The 21,292-nt window shown below is 48.8% G+C and overlaps 1 protein-coding gene across 21 annotated transcripts in view; it reads right to left on the bottom strand.

The window, feature by feature from the left end:
• The window catches only part of ST3GAL3 (ST3 beta-galactoside alpha-2,3-sialyltransferase 3), a 226,258-nt gene that overhangs the window by 3,008 nt on the left and 201,958 nt on the right, over positions 1 to 21,292 (bottom strand). For 8 of the 21 annotated variants that reach the window (XM_058443254.1, XM_058443257.1, XM_058443258.1 and 5 more), the window contains 2 exons: positions 7,736 to 8,356; positions 7,358 to 7,504 (listed from right to left, as the gene is read on the bottom strand). In XM_058443254.1, coding sequence (XP_058299237.1) covers positions 7,358 to 7,504; positions 7,736 to 8,356 — 768 coding nt within the window. The other 13 variants (XM_058443263.1, XM_058443264.1, XM_058443265.1 and 10 more) reach the window with 10 other exon arrangements.

The raw sequence follows: 21,292 nt of genomic DNA, 5'->3' as shown, positions 1-21,292 counted from the left end.
TTCTCCTGCCTCAGTCATCTGAGTAGCTGGGACTACAAGTGCCTGCCACCACGCCTGGCTAATTTTTTGTATTTGAAGTAGAGATGGGGTTTCACCATGTTAGCCAGGATGGTCTCGATCTCCTGACCTTGTGATCCACCAGCCTCAGCCTCCGAAAATGTTGGGATTACTGGTGTGAGCCAACGTGCCCGACCAATAACCGTTAACAGCCACTATTTACTGGTGCTGAGAAGTGAGTTGGATGCAGTGCCCTGTGCCTGTAGTCCCAACTACTTGGGAGGCTGAGGCAGGAGGATCACTTGAGCTTAGTCCACCTGGGCAACATATCGAGACCCCATCTTTTGAAAAATAATAAATAAATGAATTTTTTAAAAAGAACTTATGGCTAGCTCTGTCTAGCCCTTATTCTGATCCAGTCAACCTTCTCCACCTTCCAAATCTTTTACATCTGAAACTCATGCAGTCATCAGCCAAATTCCCAATATTCCTCTTCTCTGAGCATTCCCTTCAACCTCTTGTGCTAACCACAAACCCAGCTGCCCTGAAGGACAGTGCCCCCATACCCCCTCTCAAGTGGTGACTGTTTCTTCCTTCACATTCCACACTCCACAGCCTCTGAAGGCAGGAAGGGTCTTCCTTACACCCCGTTGTCCCTCAGACTCCCTAAAGCCCTCCAGCCCCTTCAAGGCTCCTGTCATTATACTCTGTCATCTGCACTTGCCCCTCCTCATTGCAGATCCCTGGGCGACTCATCCCCATTCTTTGACGACGTCAGCATCTGGCTCACTGTCTCTCTTTGAGGGTAGGGACTGTTAGGCACAGAGTAGGTGCCTCAATATTTGTTGAATGAAATCAGGTTTTACAGGGAAAACAGAGGCTTGGAGGAATGACAGGGCCAGGATGGAAGCAGATGTGGAAACTCGTTTGCCCCTTTACTTATCCCTCATCCTCCTCATCCTCTGGAGAAGCAGTAATCAATTTGATGGGTCACGGTCAACAGCACCCACTAGGAGTCACTGAGGGTTAAAAGGTCAGCAGAGGACTGGACATTTGATGATATTAAGGAATTACTGTTCATGTTTTTAGGTGTAATAATTTAAAAAACAGTCCTTATCTTTTAGAGAAAATGAAGTTTTTTGTATTGGTGTGGTTTTTGTTTTTGAGATAGAGTTTCACTCTTGTCACCCAGGCTGGAGTGCAGTGGTGCGATCTCGGCTCACTGCAACCTCTGCCTCTCGGGTTCAAGCAATTCTCTTGCCTCAGCCTCCCGAGTAGCTGGGATCACAGGCATGCACCACCACCAGATAATTTGTATTTTTAGCAGAGACGGGATTTCGCCATGTTGGGCAGGCTAGTCTCGAACTCCCGACCTCAGGTGATCCACCTGCGTTGGCCTCCCAAGGTAATGAGATTACAGGCGTGAGCCACCATGCCCAGCCTGAATGAAGTATTTATGGTTGGAGGGATACATGGTATCTGAGACTTGTTTGAATCAGTGGAGTGGGAGCATGAGACAAAGAAGAGATGGAACAATGTTGGCCGCCTGTTGATGCCTGTGGAAGGTGGAGGGCAGGAACGTGGGAGTTCATGGTATTATCCTCTGTACTCATAATATGCTTGACAATTTCCATCATAAAAAAGTAAACAAGAAAGTCAGCCCTGGGGTGTAGCTGTCTTGGATCCGGCAATGCCACCTCTCTGGTGCTCTTTTCCTAATTCTATGCAGACAACTTCTGAGTTCACCTGAGCTCTGAACTGGCTGTGGCTGGTGGAGGATTCTGGTCATCCTGGGGTCTCCAGCCTTACCAGGGCCCTTGATTCTGAGTATTGATGCCCATCCCATGTCACAGTCCACACTCTCAGAAGCTTTTTTTTTTTTTTTTTTTAGACAGAGTTTCACTCTTGTTGCCAAGGCTGGAGTGCAATGGTGCGATCTCAGCTCACTGCAACCTCTGCCTCCCGAGTTCAAGCAATTCTCCTGCCCCAGCCTCCTGAGTAGCTGGGATTACAGGCATGCGCCACCACACCTGGCTAATTTTGTATTTTCAGTAGAGACAGGGTTTCTCCACGTTGGTCAGGCTGGTCTCGAACTCCCGACCTCAGATGATCCACCCCCCCTCAGCCTCCCAAAGTGCTGGGATTACAGGCGTGAGGGACCGCGCCCGGCCAGAAGCTCTTTTTCTTTGGCTCCTCGCCCAACCATTAAGTATCCACGTTCAAGGGTCCTGCCAGGATGAGCTGCGCTTCTCACTTTCTGTCCTCTTTCTGGGAAATCTCATCCTTATATCTGAAGAAGCGGCTGTGCACACAACTGACAGATCTATACTTCCAGCCTGGACTTCTCTACTGTGTGACAGATTCCTGTATGAAGCCACGTCATCCTCTAGCTACTGCCCAGTCTCTCTCCTCCCTTCTCTTCCAAGCGTCCTGAAAGATCCCTTACCACGAGCAACATCTGTGGTCTCTAACCACAGATGTAGGTGCCGTCTACTCACTGTTCACTACTGCAATCTGGCTTCCACTCCACTATTCCTTTGAAACTGTTCTCACCACAGTCAGCAGTTAACTCCTAACAGCTACATCCGACGGCCACCTCTCAGCCCTCATCTTACTGGGTTTCCCAGCACCACAATGTAGATGCTCTTCCTGGAATGCTGCTCCTTTGGCCTCCACGATGTGGCACCTTCCTGATTCCTCTGTCTCCTTTATGAATTCCCTTGACATCCCTTCCATATCCCCGGCATCCAATCCTTGGTCCATGTGTCTCCACATCCCACACACTCCTGCTGGGCCTGCAGAGTGAGCTGATCAAGGCAAGTGCAGGTGCAGCGAGGGGAAGCCAAGGTGTTGAATCGTCCACATGAGACACCCCAGGTAACAGAGGGATTCTAAACCCAGGCACCAACATTCTCAGTGAATCCTTTTCTGGGGATTGGTAAATAACAGTGGCAAGTAGGGGTAAAATATTAATGATAATGGCTAAGATTTCTGAGTGTTCACTATGTGCCAGGCCTTTTTTACACACGATCACAGCTGGTCCTTTCCAAACCCTAGGAGGTAGGTGCTGTTATTATCCCTTTCCTAGATAAGGAAACGAAGGTCTAGAGTCAGCCCCTGAACCAAGGTCCCGAAGTCATCTTTTATGATTTGAGAAGCTACACTTTTTTTTTTTTTTTTGAGACACAGTCTTGTTCTGTCACCCAGGCTAGAGTGCAGTGGAGCTATCTTGGCTCACTGCAACCTCCACTTGAGCCCTCCTGGGCTCAGGCAATTCTCCTGCTTCAGCCTCTGGAGTAGCTGGGATTACAGGCATGCACCACCACGCCTGGCTAATTTTTGTATTTTTAGCAGAGACGGGGTTTTGCCATGTTAGCCGGGCTGGTCTCAAACTCCTGACCCCAGGTGATCCACCCGCCTCAGCTTCCCAAAGTGCTGAGATTACAGGCATGAGCCACTGCGCCAGGCCAAGAAGCTACACTCTTAAGCACTCTGCAGGGAGTGCAGTGCAGCAGATGCTGGGAGCCTCAGAGCCAGTGAGGTTTTACATGTAATGGAGGTATGGCAGGTGGAAGCAAATGAAAAGACTCCAGCAGAGAGGGCTGCAGGGAAGGCAATGTCCTACCTCATTCCTGCACCAAGGCAATCCGTAGGTCCTACTGAGTTCAAATCCTATTTCTTGCCTCTGTCTCATCGCCTTATACTTCCAGCCTGGACTTCTTGCCTCTGACTAATCGCCTTAGCCAAAGATCTGGATCATCGCCTCTCTCATCACCTCTTTCCTCATTGTCTCAGCCAAAGATCTGATTCAGGAGTCACCATCTCTTGCCCAAAGTGCAGCAACTCCCAACTAGGTTCTGTTCCTGCCTCGCCCCCTCTCCTTCATTCTGCAGCCACAGTGATCCACTACATGCTAATGTAAGGTCTCAGACTCACCCATGGCTCCCTACTGCCTTCTAAATAAAGTGCAAACTCCTTCCGCGGCATAGAAAGCCCATTGCGATTTGGCCATTGCCCATGTCTATGGCTCTCACCCTCTGCATACAACTTTACATAAAGTTTTCATAAAAGGCATTTGTAAAAGACCAAAGATACAAGCAAACGTAGAAGCCAGGAGGCTGATAAAAGCTGTGAAGGCAATCTGAAGTGGGTGCTGGCTGTGGACAAAGCAGCAAGAAGGCACATGAAGCGTGGCAGGGATGGAAGACTTTCGGGGCCACGGTGATGGTGAGGCAGTTCTAGAACTGTCCCAGACTCACAATGAGCTTCTCACTCCTGAACCCTATCCGAGACAACAGGAGGCCCAGCTGGAAGGCTGTTTCTAGCTTCCTATGAGATTTCCAAGTACCTTATATATCCTTGAAATAACTCCCAATCACTTGAGGTAGTTGGACTAAACCTGCTGTAGACTGAATATTTATGTCCTCCCCACGAATTCATATACGGAAACCTAACCCCCAATGTAATGGAATTTGGAGGTGGGGGCCTTTGGGGAGGTGATCAGGTCATGAGGGCAGAGCTCTCATGAATGGGATTAGTGCTCTTATAAGACTCAGGGCCAGGTGCAGACTCATGCCTGTAATCCCAGCACTTTGAGAGGCCAAGGCAGGAGGATCGTTTGAGGCCAGGAGTTCAAGACCAGCTTGGGCAACATAGTGAGATCTCATCTCTACAAAAAATAAAAAAAATTAGCCAGGTGTGATGGCACACACCTGCAGTCTGCTACTAGGGAGGCTGAGGTGGGAGGATCACTTGAGCCCAGGGGTTTATGGCTGCAGTGAGCTATGATCACACCACTGCACTCCAGCTTGGGCAACAGAGTGAAACCCTATCTCAAAAAGAAAAGAGAGAGACTCAGGAGAGCTGCCTTGCCTCTTCCATCATGTGAGGAAAGCAAGAAGACAGCTGTCTATGAACCACCTCTCTGGTGGGTCCTGACCAGATACTGAATCTTCCCGCACCTTGGTCTTGCACTTCCCAGCCTCCAGGACTATGGGAAATGAATTTCGGTTGTTTAAAAGCCACCCAGACTGTGATATTCTGTTATAGCAGTCTCAAGGGGCTAAGAACCAAAAAAGCCTGACACAATATAGATGGTACCTGAAGTCATGGACGGGGATGTAAATCTCCCAGAGAACACGCAGAGTGAGAAGAGGACTATGTGCGCTCCCAGACAACTTTTCCTATTTTTCTTTTTTTTTTTTTTTGAGACGGAGTCTTGCTTTGTCGCCCAGGCTAGAGTGCAGTGGTGTGATCTCGGCTCACTGCAAGTTCCACCTCCTGGGTTCACGCCATTCTCCTGCCTCAGCTGGGACTACAGGCACCCACCACCATGCCCAGCTAATTTTTTGTATTTTTAGTAGAGATGGGGTTTCACCGTGTTAGCCAGGATGGTCTCGATCTTCTGACCTTGTGATCCGCCCACCTCGGCCTCCCAAAGTGCTGGGATTACAGGCATGAGCCACCGTGCCCGGCCTTTTTTTTTTCTTTTCTTTTTTGAGACAGTCTTGCTCTGTCACCCAGGCTGGAGTGCAGTGGCATGATCTCAGCTCACTGCAACCTCCGCCTCCCAGGTTCAAGCAATTCTCCCGTCTCAGTCTCCCGAGTAGCTGGGACTACAGTTGTCTGCCACCACGTCCGGCTAATTTTTGTATTTTTAGTACAGACGGGGCTTCACCATATTGGCCAGGCTGGTCTCAAACTCCTGACCTTAGGTGATCCACCCGCCTCGGCCTCCCAAAGTGCCGGGATTACAGGCGTGAGCCACCGTGCCCTGCCTCCTATTTTTCATTTGTGAGACGGAGTCTCATTTTGTTGCCCAGGCTGTAGTGCAGTGGTGTGATCTCGGCTCACTGCAACCTCTGCCTCCTGGGTTCAAGCGATTCTTCTGCCTCAGCCTCCTGAGTTGATGGGATCACAGGTGCCCACCACCACGCCTGGCTAATTTTTGTATTTTTAGTAGAGACAGGGTTTCCCCATATTGTTCAGGCTGGTCTTGAACTCCTGACCTCGGGTATCCGCCCACCTTAGCCTCCTAAAGTGCTGGGATTACCGGTGTGAGCCACCGCGCCCAGCCAGTTTTTCCTATTTTTAGTAGAGATGGGGTTTCACCATGTTGCCCAGGCTGCTCTCAAACTCCTGGGCTCAAGCAATACCCCTGCCTTGGCCTCCCAAAGTGCTGGGATTATAGGCATGAGCCACTGTGCCCAGCCATGATGAATTTTAAGGCGTAGATCAGAATCGATGATGCTGAGAAAGAGAATGTGAGAGAATGGTGAGTGAAATAAGAGGAACGTTGGAAATTACTGACTCAGAAGTTCAAAGAAGGAGTGTTCAAAGAACAAAAAGTGTTTCTGAGAGATCAGGAAAGATGATGTTGTGTCCACTGGAATTGGCCACCTTGAGGTGGTGACCTTGGTGGGAGCTGGGTCAGGTGTGAGGGGAGCCAGGCTGCAAGGGGTGAAGGGCCAAGTGGGAGTACAGTGCAGGGCCTGACAGATCAGAGTCCCCTCTGTGGCTTCAGTTTCTTCACTGGAAGAGGGAGGAGCTTTTGGGGCATGGAAGGCTCTGGAATAGTGGAGGGGGATGATGGAGAAGGATAGGTAAGAAGACTGATAAGCAGGAATGAGGGCTGAGACCAGAGCCCCCAGACTTACAGAAACAGGAATCTGCACAGATGGGAGGTTCCCTCCAACAACCTCCCATCACCCAGATGTAGCAGCAGAGAAGCTGTTGAAGCACTGGCCCAAGATTTCCAGGTTTCAGGCTGGGATCATGGAAGGCTGGTGGTCAAAGTGGAAGTGTGGCAAGAGGGGTTCAGATTTTCCATATGGGGTCTTGGCTAGGGAGGGAGAAATGCCAGAAGAGGCTGGCTGACAGGCTGGAGACCTGTAATGTACCCTACATACAGATGCTTGGGAAACAATTCTGGGTATGAAGAGCTGCAGTGCTTGGCTGTGGGGAAGGGTGGAAGAGATATGGAGAAGTCCTGAGACCCAGAGGCAGTGTTTAGTTGTGGGTTTTTTTGAGGGAAAATGGCGTCCTCTGGGGGAAGGCAGGAACTACACAGTAGAGAGGATGGCTGAGCTGGTGCTAGACTAGTGTTCCTGGCTGGGGAATGCAGTGAGGGGGAGGGAGGTGCAGGACCAGGGCAGGGGGAGTCCCTTGGAAGGAAAGTTCAAGGAGAAGGCCTTGGGTTCAGGTCTTCAGGCTGTGGAGAGGGCACGTAGGATGCCTGGTGTCAGGACCTCCTGGGGAGTTCTGGGCAGCCAGACCAGCCACTGGCTCCTCCTTTTACTACTCATTTATGCACCTCCCCCTCATCCCCACCCAGGGATTGCCCCCACACCCAGCCCCGAACCTCTTTGATGGCTGCCATGCGAACGGTCTCATAGTAGTGCAGGGGTGCGTTGGGTGTGCTCATGTCATAGCCAAATCCTGCGACTGCCACTTCGTCACAGCCGTGTAGTGCCATGGTCACTGCCACACTGCCAAGGGTAGGGATGTTCTGGAAGACGGGGGCGGGAGGGAGAGAAGGCGTGCAGAGTTCAGCTGGAGGGCTGGGACAGCTGAGACTTCAGCCAAGCTCCCTAGAGCTAGCCTCCATGCCCAAGGACTGAGCCCTCTTCCCCAGAAAGCTATTTTGCAGAAGCACTACCCCACCCACCACCCACCCTTCCTTCCAAGGCACTTCTGACCCAGCTTTCCTCCTCCCTCTCCCGGGGCCCAGATATCTCACCCCCCGGCCCATGAGGCCATTGTTGAAGGGCAGGCCAATGAGGGTGAAGGCGGCCTCCTGGATGAAATATGGGTTGAGGATTCGAATCTCAGGGGGCTCCTTGGGCACTCGAGTGGCCACAGATTTCCAGAAGCCATCCGATGCACTCTGTGGACACAGCAAAAGCGGGCCTGAACGAGGCACACAGCTAGGGATGAGCCTAGGGGAGTGGCAGGGACCCCAAGTAGGGACAATGAGGCGGGAGCATGAGGCGTTTAATGGGGAACCCAGGGCCTGTGGTGTAGGAAGCCCATCTGTGTTTGGGGAAATGGGGTGTGTGACAGGGACAAGGGGAATGATGGTGAAGAGAGCGTGTGGTGGGGCTCCAGTGTGTAACAGAGGAGGACACGAAGGGAGTCGTTGGGCAGACACAGGATGTGGGATGCTGTGGGTGTGCTGCTGTGGCCTGAGGGGGGTCCTGGGCCAATGAGAAGACCCAGCAGTGCAGCTGCCCTGCCTCCCTATCTGCAGCAGCTGAGGGGCTGGGAGGAGCCTGCCGTGTCTCCTGTCTGCCCTCCTGTGCTCCCACTTCCCTTGCTGCTGTCTCTCCTGGCTGTCTCCATCGACTGTTCTAGAGTGGACCTGAAAAATGGAGACAGAGCGTGAGCAAGTAGAGTATAGCAGACCAACACTGCTGTTGACTAGAGTTGGGTGACTGGGCAACAAGCTCTCCAAGCCTGTTTCTTTAACCATAAAACGGGATCGTTCTTACCTGAGGATCTCTGCACTGTACTAGAAAGGCATCACCTCTGAAATCTGACATCCCAGTGTCCATTCTGGGGCACAGCTTCCCCTCCTTCCAAGTCTCTCTCTTCCTCCCTCTCCATGACACAGAGGCCTTTAGCTCCCCAGCCCTTACTGTTCAGTTTGTCCACCCCTCCTTGTCTAGACCCTGAAGTATATTACGTCAGCTACTCTCTTGTGAGCTCCTCCAGTACTCTGCCCCTTGTCCTTCTATTACCCTAGTCTAGGGAAATCCTGAACTTGGGATCAACCCATACATCCTCTTTTTCTACCTTTACAACTGAGCTCCTGAGCACTGCTGGAGAAGTCACAAACCAACCCTGCAGACTGGAGGCACTGCCAAACCACGGGCTCCAACCGAACTGTTATTTGCATAGAAAACCCAAAAGAATCAGCCGGGCATGCAGTGGCTCATGCATGTAATCCCAGCACTTTGGGAGGCCAAGGCGGGTGGATCGCCTGAGGTCAGGAGTTCAAGACCAGCCTGGCCAACATGGCAAAACTCCATCTCTACTAAAAATACAAAAAATCAGCCAGGCGTGGTGTCAGTTGCCTGTAATCTCAGCTACTTGGGAGGCTGAGGCAGAAGAATTGCTTGAACCCGGGAGGCAGAGGTTGCAGTGAGTTGACATTGCACCACTGCACTCCAGCCTGGGCGACAGAGTGAGACTCCATCTCAAAAAAAAAAAAAAGAACGAAAGAAAACCTAAAAGAATCAACTAAACTTAAAATGGATAAAATAATTTACTGCAGCAATAGGAAACAGTCATCAGATATAACAAAAAGATCTTATTTGCAATCGTAACAAAAAAGTCACCTATTGAGCAATAAACGTAAGAAATATGTGAGAACTTTAGGAGGAAAACTATAATCTTTTACTGATATAAAGAGATGACCTAGGCCGGGCGCGGTGGCTCACGCTTGTAATCCCAGCACTTTGGGAGGCCGAGGTGGGCGGATCACAAGGTCAGGAGATCGAGATCACGTTGAAACCCCATCTCTACTAAAAAATACAAAAAAAATTAGCCGGGCGTGGTGGCGGGCGCCTGTAGTCCCAGCTACTCGGAGAGGCTGAAGCAGGAGAATGGCGTGAACCCGGGAGGCGGAGCTTGCAGTGAGCCAAGATTGCGCCACTGCACTCCAGCCTGGGCGACAGAGCAAGACTCCATTTCAAAAAAAAAAAAAAAAAAAAGAGATGACTTAAAAAATAGGAAAGACAAAATCATATTCCTGGATGGGAGTGCTCCAATGCCAGCTCCTCCCAGATTAATGTACAGGTTTAACAGAATTCTAAGAAAAAAATCTCAGTAGGATGTTTTGAGATTTATCAAATGGATTCTAAAAACCCATCCAAAAGATTTATCAGGTAAACATAACACCCTCAAATTAAAAATTAGGTATTACAGTATATTATGGGTTTGCACTTATTACAACGACATATATATATGATTCAAAACCAAGATCAGTGAAACACGGTCGCCTAGAAGCAGTTCAACACAGGTATACGTTATGGGAACAAATGAGATTGGAAAATTCTCCATTTGGGAAGAAGATCCATTTACTTTCTCTCCTCACACCATATCCAAAATAAGTAAATGTTTAAAAAACAAAAAAAGGGAAATCTAGGCTGGGCGTGGTGGCTCATGCCTGTAATCCTAGCCCTTTCGGAGGCTGAGGCAGGCGGATTGCTTGAGCCCAGGAGTTCAAGAACAGCTTGGGCAACATGGAGAAACCCTGTCTCTATAGAAAATACAAAAATGAGCAGAGCATGGTGGCGTGTGCCTATAGTCTCACACCATCGGAGGCTGAGGTGGGAGGACTGCCGGAGCCCTGGAGGTGGCAGCTGCAGTGAGTCATCATCATCACGCCACTGCACACTCCAGCCTGGGTGACAGAGTGAGACCCTGTCTAAAAAAAAAAAGAGAGAAAGAAAAAAATTTGATGTCTATTTTATCACTGAATTATCTATATACATTAATGCAATGGAAGAAATAAAGAAAAACATGTTTTGACTGACATGTTTTGACTTCATAAACATTTTTAAGTGCTGTGGCACATCAAAAATATACGCAAAATAAGGCTGGGTGCGGTGGCTCAAGCCTGTAATTCCAGCACTTTGGGAGGCCGAGGGGCAGATCACTTGAGGTCAGGAGTTCAAGACCAGCCTGGCCAACATGGTGAAACCCCGTTTCTACCAAAAAATACAAAAATTAGCCAGGTGTGGTGGTGTACATCTGTAGTCCCAGCTACTTGGGGAGGCTGAGGTGGGAGGATCGCTTGAACCTGGGGACAGAGGTTGCAGTAGGCCGAGATGGCACCACTGTACTCCAGCGTGAATGACAGAGTGAGACTCTGTTTAAAAAAAAAAAAAAATCCTTAGACAGTACAGAGAGGGAAATAAAAAAGTGGTAAAAATTTTGTCACAAATAGTAAGAAATGTATATTTTAAAAACTCATGAAGAATCAATGAGGCCCCATAAAAATGGGTAAAGCACATAAACAAAAGGTTAATAACTCACTAATGACAAAGAAATGCACATTAAACTAACAAGTTATTATTTTTTTAACCACTAAAATCTGTGTATGTGTATATTTGTGTATCTGTATCTTGGTGCTAGTGGTAGTCTGCTGAGAGAAAATTCTCCTGGACGGCTATAGGAGTAAATTTGGCACAGCCTTTCTAAAAAACAATCTATGTGTCAAGGGCCTCAAAGCTGTTTATATCTTATGACCTCAAAATTTTCCTTCTAAACATAATCAAAATGAAGATCTTTGTAAAAAGCTCTTTATTACAGTATTACTTACAAAGTAAAAAAACAGAAAAAAATCCAAAAGTTTACAACAGAGGTTTCATTAAATGATACATTTATGTAGAAGAATGTCATAGTTATCAAAATGATATCTTCTAAGAATTTTGGGCCAGGTGCGGTGGCTGGCTCATGCCTGTAATCCCAGCACTTTGGCAGGCTGAGGTGAGAGGATTACTTGAGCCCAGGAATTCAATACCAGCCTGGGCAATATAGTGAGACAGTGTCTTTACGAGAAATAGAATAATTAGCTGGGCATGCGGCTGTGGTCCCAGCCACTCGGGAGGCTGAGGTGGAAAAATCACTCGAGTTCAGGAATTCTAGGCTGCAGCGAGCCGTGATCGAGCCATTGCACTCTAGCCTGGGCGAAAGAGAAAGGCCCTGTCTCAAAAAAAAGGAATTTTGTCTTATGGATGTACCATAATGTATGTAACCAACACTGTTGTTGGATATCTAAATTGTTTCCAGTTTCCCCAGACCTCTTGCTTCTCCTTGTTCCCTATCCTCTACTGTCCATCCAGTCTTCCAAACCAGCAACCTGGGAACTGACTTGAGATTCTCCTACACCTTTCCAGTCCATCTTATCTTGTGCTGCTGGTCATCAAGTTCTTTAGAGTCTATCTGCTTAGAACCTTACAGATCCATCCCTTGATCCCAAACCTACTGCCACCACTTCCAGGGCGGGTCTTGTCATCTTTCATCTGGACTATCCTAATGACTGACCATTTACAGTGTCTGTCTTTTTGACTGCTGAACACCCCAAAGCCCAGTAGAGTAACTGAAACATAAAACTGAAACATAAATGGTACACAATACATAATTGTAAAATTCTATTCACGTATTCAGCAAGCATTAGTGAGTGCCTACGATGGGATGCCTCTGCCTCCCAAACCACTCCAGGCTGGAGTTGAGTGGCATGATCTCAGCTCACTGCAACCTCCATCTCCTGGGTTCAAGCAATTCTCCTGCCTCAGCCTCCTGAGTAGCTGGGATTACAGGTGCATGCCACCATGCCCAGCTAATTTTTGTATTTTTAGTAGAGATGGGGTTTCACCATGTTGGCCAGGCTGGTCTCCAACTCCTGACCTCAGGTGACCCGCCCACCTTGGCCTCCCAAAGTGCTGGGATTACAGGCGTGAGCCACTGCGCCCAGCCTCTCAAACCACTTTCTCTCTGCCAGAATGATTTTCCATGTACAAATCAGATCACATCACTACTGCCTAAAGAAGAGCTGAGCCTTTTAGCCAGTAACCCATCTGTCTCTCGTTTCAGTCTCGGTCCATCTGAAGTCCCCACTTGCTAATTCATGCCCCACACTTTTGCTGATGCTGCTCCTTGTTTCTAACCTTCCCACCTCTATCCACATGACCCATCCATTTTCTAAGACTCAGCAGCTGCTTCTCCTTCATGTCCTTCCTCACCCCCTCCACCCCAAGGCAGAACTGACATCTAACCTTCAAGAGGTGGTAAAATATGGAGTTCAGATCCTTGGTCCTAGGATTTAACTTCAGATCTGCTCACTCACCATGTGCACATCCTGGGCAAGGAATGTACCATTTCCTTACGGATAAACCAGGGACATCATGAGTATTTAGCTCAAAAGCTATTGTAAGAATTAAATGAGCCAATCCAGGCTGAGTGCACACTAGCCCCATAGGGCAGGGACTCACATCTGATTCACCTCTGTAGCCCAGGGCGTGGCCCAGCACAGGCAGCAAAGAGGCATCAGTGACGGTTACTAAAGGAGACCTGACCTCCACCCAGGGCCCCCAGTGACCAGCAGCTCTTCAGCATCTTCTGCTGCTGCTCCTCTGGTGGATTGTCTCTGTTCCAGCCACTCCCTCCTCATGGCTCCTGCCTCTGTGGCAACATCTCTTTCTCTGGCAAACTGTCTGTCTTCCAAAGGTCAGTTCAAAAAATGGAACCTTGTGGCAAACTTCTGTTTCAGCCCCAGTCAGGCTGAGCAAGCCAACCCCAGTTTTCCCTGCTCCTGTCTCCAGAAGTGGGGTGTGCGTAAGGGAGGTAAAGGGAGAGATGGTGGGAGACAGTAGAGAAGGGAAGGGTGGAGAAATGGCCAAGACCTTAGGCATAGCTGAGGGGAAGCCCCTCTTGGGTGGGCCAGATGTGGACTGACAGAAACAGCAGGTGCCAGCCTGTGCCAAGCACAGCACAGCCCCTGTCCCTTCTCCAGGCCCAGCAGGCCCCAACAGCTTCCCACCTGGGGTTCCTGCCTGTGCTTGCCCTGCACACCTAAAGAGGAGGGAGAAAGCACAGGGGCTGCTCGGGAGGAGCAGGGAGAACCAGGATTGGGCACAGCTGGGGGCATGTGTGAGGAGGCTCCAGGCCGGTTTCACGAGTGTTACTTTATCATCTCTTTCACTTTCACCCACTTCCCAGGTACAGGTCCCAAGATGAAACGACACGACACGTTCAAGGTCAAGCAGCCCGCAAGTGGCTGTAGGTGGATTCAAACCCAAGTGTCCTGACTCCAAAACGGCATTCTTTCCACCACACCATTTGTATCATCGCTGCAGTTCCCGCCTCTGGAAGTCTGAGGGGTTAGGGGTCAAAGATAAAGGAGACCTCCCCTGTCTCCTCTAAGAGCACTAAGGGAGCTCTTAGGAGTCTCTCTGGTGCCCATGTCCCATTTTTCAGAGAGGACTGAGGCCCAGAATGGTGAGGGGACTTGTCAGGGTACACGCACAGCTGGCGAGAATCTGAGCTGCGTTTGACTTCACAACCTGTTTTTCTGCACATGAGATGCCCTCTCTGAAACAATCCCTCTTGGTCTGTTCCATACGCTAAAAGTCCCGGATTTAATCACCATCTCAAATGGTAGGAAATTCGCTTATTAACTCAACCCCCTTGGCGATCTGATGGGGAGGGGAAAGCTGCCTCCTCTCTTCTCATCTTTACCCTTTCCTGGGAGGAGAAATGCCTGATGTGACTGCTTAGATCTGAGGATACTGAGTGTGTCACGATTACTGGTGTGAGGTGAAAATTCTCTCCCACAAAGGCAGCCCTTCCTGACCTGCTGCCTCTGCATGGCAGTGGATGAGCTGGGCAGGGCCTCCTCCTTGGAGCAGGCCACCTCTGCCTCTGCCCTTCGTGGCTCACTGCGCTGAGGTCTTACTGCCCTAGGTTCTTACTCAGCTAGCAGCGGCTGGGAGTCATGTTGGGACCCTGGGGAAGGAGCCCTGTTTTAGGTCACAATCCCAGGGAGCCCTGCACTGGAGAACTGGGAGCCCAACCCAGCGACAGTCCAGCGCTCCTTTTATTCTTTCTCATCTGCCACTGGCCTGGTGTAGTTTCCTCAGAGATTTCAGGGAAAGGAGAAACAGTAAGACCAAGATATGCTTTGGGCATTTCCGTGTTCCCCCAGCCACAAAAACATCAAGTACCAACAAAACTCTCGGCCTGTTTCCTAAAAAAAAAAGCTGTAACTCCTCTTCTCAGAAAAACGTATACAGGCACATACACAGACCATCTGTGCACCACTGCAGAGGCTCTGGCAGTGTGAAACACAGAGGCTCAATCCCAGCTCCACATCTCTGTGACCCGGGGCACACTGTGTCCTCTCTTTAAGCCTCAAGTTCCTTGTGCATACAATAGGGCTGACAAGACCTACTTCCCAGATACCTGTAAGGATTAGAGATGCTGTACATTTTACAGCATCTGGCACGGGGTCTGGTATATAGCAAGCTCAATAAATCTTACTTATTATGATTATAGTGAGTGTCACAGAGGCTAGGAGAGTGAAGCAGAGGGTGTGGTCAGCAACGTCAGCCACCAGAGAGGCCAGAACACATCCACACATCCACACCTGCACACGTGCATGTATTTGAATGGGAGAGCCAGCCTTTCCCCCTGGTCACCGTGGGGAGGTCTGCCTGCTGCTGGAGACACTGCCAGCCCTGCTGCCAGCACACAGTCCTATTCCACAAGGCCTGTGCCTGCAGGTGTCCACATCTGGCCCAAGGCTTCTCATATCTCATTTCCCCAATCCACAGGACACAACAGAGGCCTATAAAGCCAGCCAGTGCTGCCGGCCCGGCATGGTGCAGCTTCTCCTCAAGGCCAGCTGTGGGCTGCATTCCTTGTCGAATCCCTCCTCCTTCAGGAATGTCCCTGCCTCAGTCAAGTCTGGACCCAGCTCCTCTGTGTGGAGCTGCCAGACTCCTGCTGATGCAACCTGTTGTGCTCTTGTCAGAACATCCAGGAGCAATGGGGAAAACATCTGGGAAGAAAGCACTTTTCCCGCCAGGCTCCTGAGAGAATGTTTCCTGGTGTGCTCACAGGTCTGGGAATAGAGATTAACCATGGTAGGCTTTCACAGCAAGAGTAGGCAGATGTGTCCACGCCTATGCTCCCTGCTGCTACTGCCTTAGGATGGGCCACCAACTCTCCTGGGGTGACTCTAACAGCCATCAGCTCTCTCTAAACCCCTCTTGCTTTCCCTTCAGTTTATTCACATCTCTGCACAAATCTGATCTCGACACTCTCGGGCTTAAAATCTTCAGTGGCTTTCCACTGCCCACTGCAACAGCTTGTGTTGACAATTAAGAGTGCAGGTCTGATTGTGAACCCTCACACCCCCAACTACTCTAACTGTAGCCCTAAGCAAGTTCTTTACCCTTCAAAGTCTCATTATCCTCTCCTATAAAATAAGGGCAGTAATACTAGCTCTCCTTTATAGTGTTTTTGTGTTATGACAGTTTAAAATCATGCATATAATATGTTTGGCACAAAGTCAGCTCTTGTTAGCTTCTGCTATTATTGGTCCTCAGGATAAGGTCCAAGCTCCTTGATGAGACTTTGGCTTTTAAGACCCTTCACCATCTGTCCCCTGCTCACCTAGCCTCATCTCCAGCCATTGCCACCACATCCATGTAGGTCCACCCCTACCATTGTTGGGCCATGGACAAAATTACAAATGGATGTATTACACACACATCACATGTCTAAAACTTAATTCTAACTATCTGAAAGTTATGAGGCAAGCTATCAAGCTGTTAAATATATTCTAGCACCGTGCGAGGCTGAGGTGGGCGGATCACTTGAACTGACGAGTTTGAGACCAGCCTGGGCAATATGGTGAAACCCCGTCTCTACAAAAAAAATACAAAAATTAGCCAGTCATGGTGGCGTGCACCTGTAGTCCCAGCTACTTGGGAGGCTGAGGTGGGAGGATGGCAGGGGCCCGGAAGGTGGCGGCTGCAGTGAGCCAAGATCGCACCACTGCACTCCAGCCTGGGTGACATAGCCAGAACTTGTTTAAAAAAAAAAAAAAAAAAAAATATATATATATATATATATATATACACATGCTTCCTTGAAAAATGTCCTAGAAGGACAGGTTTGAATTTGGAATCCTGACCCTGGAGATGTGTTGTGCTGGACCATGGTGGTCTGGCCCACCTCCCACCCCTGGTCCCATCCCATACCATAAGAAGTCTTGTGCAAAACCCCATCTCTACAAAAAAAAAAAATAGAAATATTAGTCAGGTGTGGTGGTGCATACCTATAGCCCCAGCTACTAGTGAGACTGAGGTGGCAGGATCACCAGAGCCCAGGGAGGTCAAGGCTGCAATGAGCCGAGATCATGCCACTACACTCCAGCCTGGGCAACGGAGTAAGACCCTGTCTCAAAAAAAAAAAAAAAAGAAGTCAGTGCATGTGTGTAGACTCCTCCTCACTCCACACATCCAAGCTCTGCCCGCAGCCTCTGCAAATACCCTCCCTGGGCTTAGGGTACGCACAGAGAGTTATATTCTGCCCTCGAGAAGATGGAAGTGGACTTGGACTTGTCACTTTTAGGGCAAGAAATTCTGAGGTCTCCATAACCTGATAGTGGCCTCTCAAGGCAGATGGACCTGGGGTGGGCACATCCCTCTTGGCCTGCATATTCCTCTTCACTCCATGGCAAAGGCTGTGGCCAGAGGAGGACCACAGTGGGGCCCAGGGCAGATGCCACTCTCAGGTCAAAGGGCAGTACCATGCCCATGCCACACCCCGGTTATACTGAATTATTTTAAATTCACTAAATACACCATGCTCTTTGCCAATGTTGTTCTCTATGCCCAAAACATGCAGGTTCATCTGTATCCTGAAGGCCAAGAAAAAAGGTGGCAGGACCCTCCTGATCAGGTGGTATCTGTACCCTTGGGCCCAGGCCCTGTTGCTCTCGCCGACACTCTCACTCCTCATCCTGTGGTCTGGGATTCTGCCCAGTGGGCAGGCAATATTTCTTGTGCCCATTCTCACTTCTCAGAAGGTGACTGTCATTGCAGATGAGCACAGTGTGTCACTGTTGTCCTGTGCATTGTCCTACTAGTTCTTATAGCAGAATAAGAGGTAGCTATGCAGGGAAGCTTTCATGATTTCCATTTTATAGATAAGGAAAATGAAACTCAAAGATGTGAATTGTGGCAGAAGAAGAGATTTGTTTTCAGTTCCTAACACTGAGGCCAGTGCTTTACCTGCCAATCCTGCCTGCACTGAAGGTTTGGGGATAGCAGCTGTGCTGGCTGGTCCAGGTGCCCACACCCTCGGCAGGACCGCTGTGCTACTGCTTTATACTCCATGATGTAGTGAGACCATAACTCACATAAAAAAACCCCTTAGGTAATATTTGGGTTTGGCTATTATAAATAACACTACAAAATATAAAGTAACACTACAATAAAAATCTTTGTGCACAGACTTTTCCTTCCTCTGGGTGATGGCTCTCGGTACCAAGTTCCATTTCCTTTCCAAAAAACTGGTCCCTATTTGTACGCCGACCAGTAGCCTCTGACACAACTGTCACTGCACTCTTGGCAGCATCATGTAGGATAATTTAACACATTATTTGAAAACATGGTAGGTGATAAATGGCAGCCTGTTTCCTTTACATGAATTTCTGACTACTAGGAAGGTTAAACATATTTCTGTTGTTTACTAGTTATCTTTCTTTTCTGTGTGATCTGTTCAGTTTCCTGTCCATTGTCTGCTGGGATTCTAATGGCTTCCTTGTTAACTCTCATAATAACCTTTTGCCTGCCATTATGTTCTAAATATGTTTTTCAAAGTTGTACGGCAGTCTTTTTGTGTTAACTTGAAATTCTAATGTTATCAAATTTGATTTCTTCTAGCACTTGTGTCTTGAAAGTTCTTTCCCTCCAGGGATTTGATTTCTATCCTTACTTTAAAATTCCCTTTGGTTGTATTTTTATATTTCACTTTTTAGTCCGTTTGGAATTTATTTTGATGTGTGCTATGAGGAGAGGGTCAGAAAACTTTTTGAAAGCTATATTTGGAAAAAAGCGATGAACAAAAAGAAGAGCCAGCTTGGGGCGGTCCGTGTGATGCCAACAGGCAACTGAAAGGCAGAGCGCCAGGGACTGTTCAGTCCTCATTTCTTTATCAAGGAGAATGATCTTGGAACTGCATAAAGAAGATCAAACATGGCTAAGAGGAAAGAGATGCCCTGGAGAGGCAAGAAGAGAGCAAAAGGATGCAAGGGTCTGAACCTAAAAGAAAGACCTTCCAGGGCAATGCAAGGAGGCAGCCTAGTTGAGAGGAAAGAGCCTGACTGAAAGGCAGGAGTTTGGAGTTAGAATCCCGACTCTCCTCGAAGGTACTGCTGCACTCTAGGCCTCAGTTTCCACATCGGCTTATTCACTTATGTATACCAACTATGCCTCAAACACTGCTGGAGGTGATGGGCTTACAGCGATCAACAAGACAGCTGCTGCCCTCCTGAGGCTTATAAGAAGAGGAGCATCTCATACATCCATGGGTAGGGAAACAGGTAGAACAGAGGTGTGAAATAGGATCCATAGGTCCATATAGCCAGAGTGGAGAGTACAAGGCGGGTGCTAAAGAGTGTCAAGGGCCGGGCGCAGTGGCTCACACCTGTAATCCCAGCACTTTGGGAGGCTGAGGCAGGCAGATCACCTGAGGTCAGGAGTTTGAGAGCAGCCTGGCCAACATGGCGAAACCCCATCTCTACTAAAAATACAAAAATTAGCCAGGCATAGTGGCGGGCACCTGTAATCTCAGCCACTTGGGAGGTGGAGGCAGGAGAATCACTTGAACCTTGAGGGGGTGGCGGAGGTTTCAGCGAGCTGAGATCGTGCCACTGCACTCCCGCCTGGGTGACAGAGCAAACTCCATTTCAAAAAAAAAAGAGTGGCAAGGAGAAGGGAAGGCTTGGAAGGGGCCAGATCATGGAGCTCTGTGCTGTGGAACTGAAGTTTTATCCTGCAGGCCATTGGTTCTTCAGCTTGAGCCTGCGCAAATCATCCAGAGGGCTTATTAAAAGAGAATGCTGGGCCCAACCAGAGTTTCTCATTCAGAAGCTCTAAGGTGAGGCCCCCACTGAAAAATGCACATCTGACAAGTTGCCAGGTGATATTGGTGCTGCTGGTATGAGAAGGAACTTTGAGAACCACTGCATCTAGGAAATGGGGATCTAAAGCAGGGGAATGAAGCACCTGGTCACTTTAGGAGGATTCTTTAGAATACAGACGTAGAGAATGGATTGGAGAGAGACCTCACTGGAGGCAGGGAAACAGACAGAAAGCTGCTGAAATAATCCAAACCAGACAGATTTAGAAGGGAGAAAGATGTGGAGACTGAAGAGTTGAATATGGAAGGCAATGGCAATGGTGGAATCAGGATGCTTCCCAGGTTTTTGGTCATGAGTTTTAAGAATCAGGGGCTATCCCTAGAACCCAGCACTGTGCCCACTACACAGTAAATGCTCACTGGATGCTTGCTGACAAGCTGCTCCTTTAAAGGGAGGGCAGAGGTTGAGTCTGCTGGATTTAGAATCAGAAGGTCACTGCCAGGTGAGAGTGGCTTTGGAAGCCAGGATAGAGAGGCTGAGAAACGGATGGCAAACAGAAAGACATTGGGACAGGCGATGACTTTTCCCAGAAACTTGAAAGAGAAAAGAAGAGAGGTGAACATAAGCTAAAGAGAGGGCTTTTATTTTTAAGGTGAAAGAGATCCAAATACATTCACAGATGTGAGAGGAGGACCCGGCAAAGAGGTGAGAAAGGAGACAAAGGAATGAAGACAGTCCTGAGAAGGTGAAGGGAGATGGCATCCAGGACAGGAGAGAACTGATGGTGAATGGCAGAGGCACAGGAGGAATGGTAGAGGAGGAAGCAGGGATGAATGGGGATGCAGGTAAGTTTGTAGATGGGAAGCAGGAAGCTGAGAGTTCTTAGCTGGTGACAACCTTTATTTTCCCTGTGCAGCTGGACACGCAATTTCTTTGGAATAGGATGGAGGTACGGTGGAATTGAAGATGATGAGGGTAGAGATCTGAGATGATCAAGGACCCCGGACAGGACATAGGAATGGGAAGCAGCACTGAGATGCTACTAAGGTGACAACATGTGTTACCACCTCGGCTGTAGCTTCTCTCCCATGGGTGACATTCAGTCCCTGGTACTGGACTGGCTGGATATGAAGGAAAGCGCTGGGAAAGGGAGCTGTCGAGTGAGTGAGACTGTGCTTGAAGAACGGGACTCCACGTGATGTTGGTGATCGCTTTGGATTTGCTGAATCAATGAATAAATGGGAGCTGTTATAGTGCAATGGTTAAAGTGAGACACCTTCGGTCCAAAATGCGGCTCTACTGCTTACTACTACTCATAGTACCTGCCTTGTAGGGTTGTGGAGATGGCTGGCTGAGATGATGCATATAAACCGTATTGTCCAGGGCCTGGCATGGAGAAGAGTTCAGTAAACAGTAGTTCTTACCATCCTCACAGACCACGGCAGATAGGAGCTGACTGATGGAGGATTCTAACCAGGAAGGTATGTGGTCAGATTTATTTCTTAGGAAGATCTCTGACACAGTGAGATCTGAGTTTTAATTAGGCTCTACCACTTAACTAGTTGTGTGACCTTACACAAGTAACATATCCTCTCTGTACCCTAGTTTCTTAATCTCTAGGATGGAGATAATAAC

The sequence above is a fragment of the Hylobates moloch genome, unplaced genomic scaffold (assembly GCF_009828535.3).
Source record: "Hylobates moloch isolate HMO894 unplaced genomic scaffold, HMol_V3 SCAFFOLD_8, whole genome shotgun sequence".
In the NCBI taxonomy this organism is placed as follows: domain Eukaryota; kingdom Metazoa; phylum Chordata; class Mammalia; order Primates; family Hylobatidae; genus Hylobates; species Hylobates moloch.
Note: the sequence above shows the minus strand (reverse complement) of the source record. Positions and strands in the feature narration are given on the sequence as shown.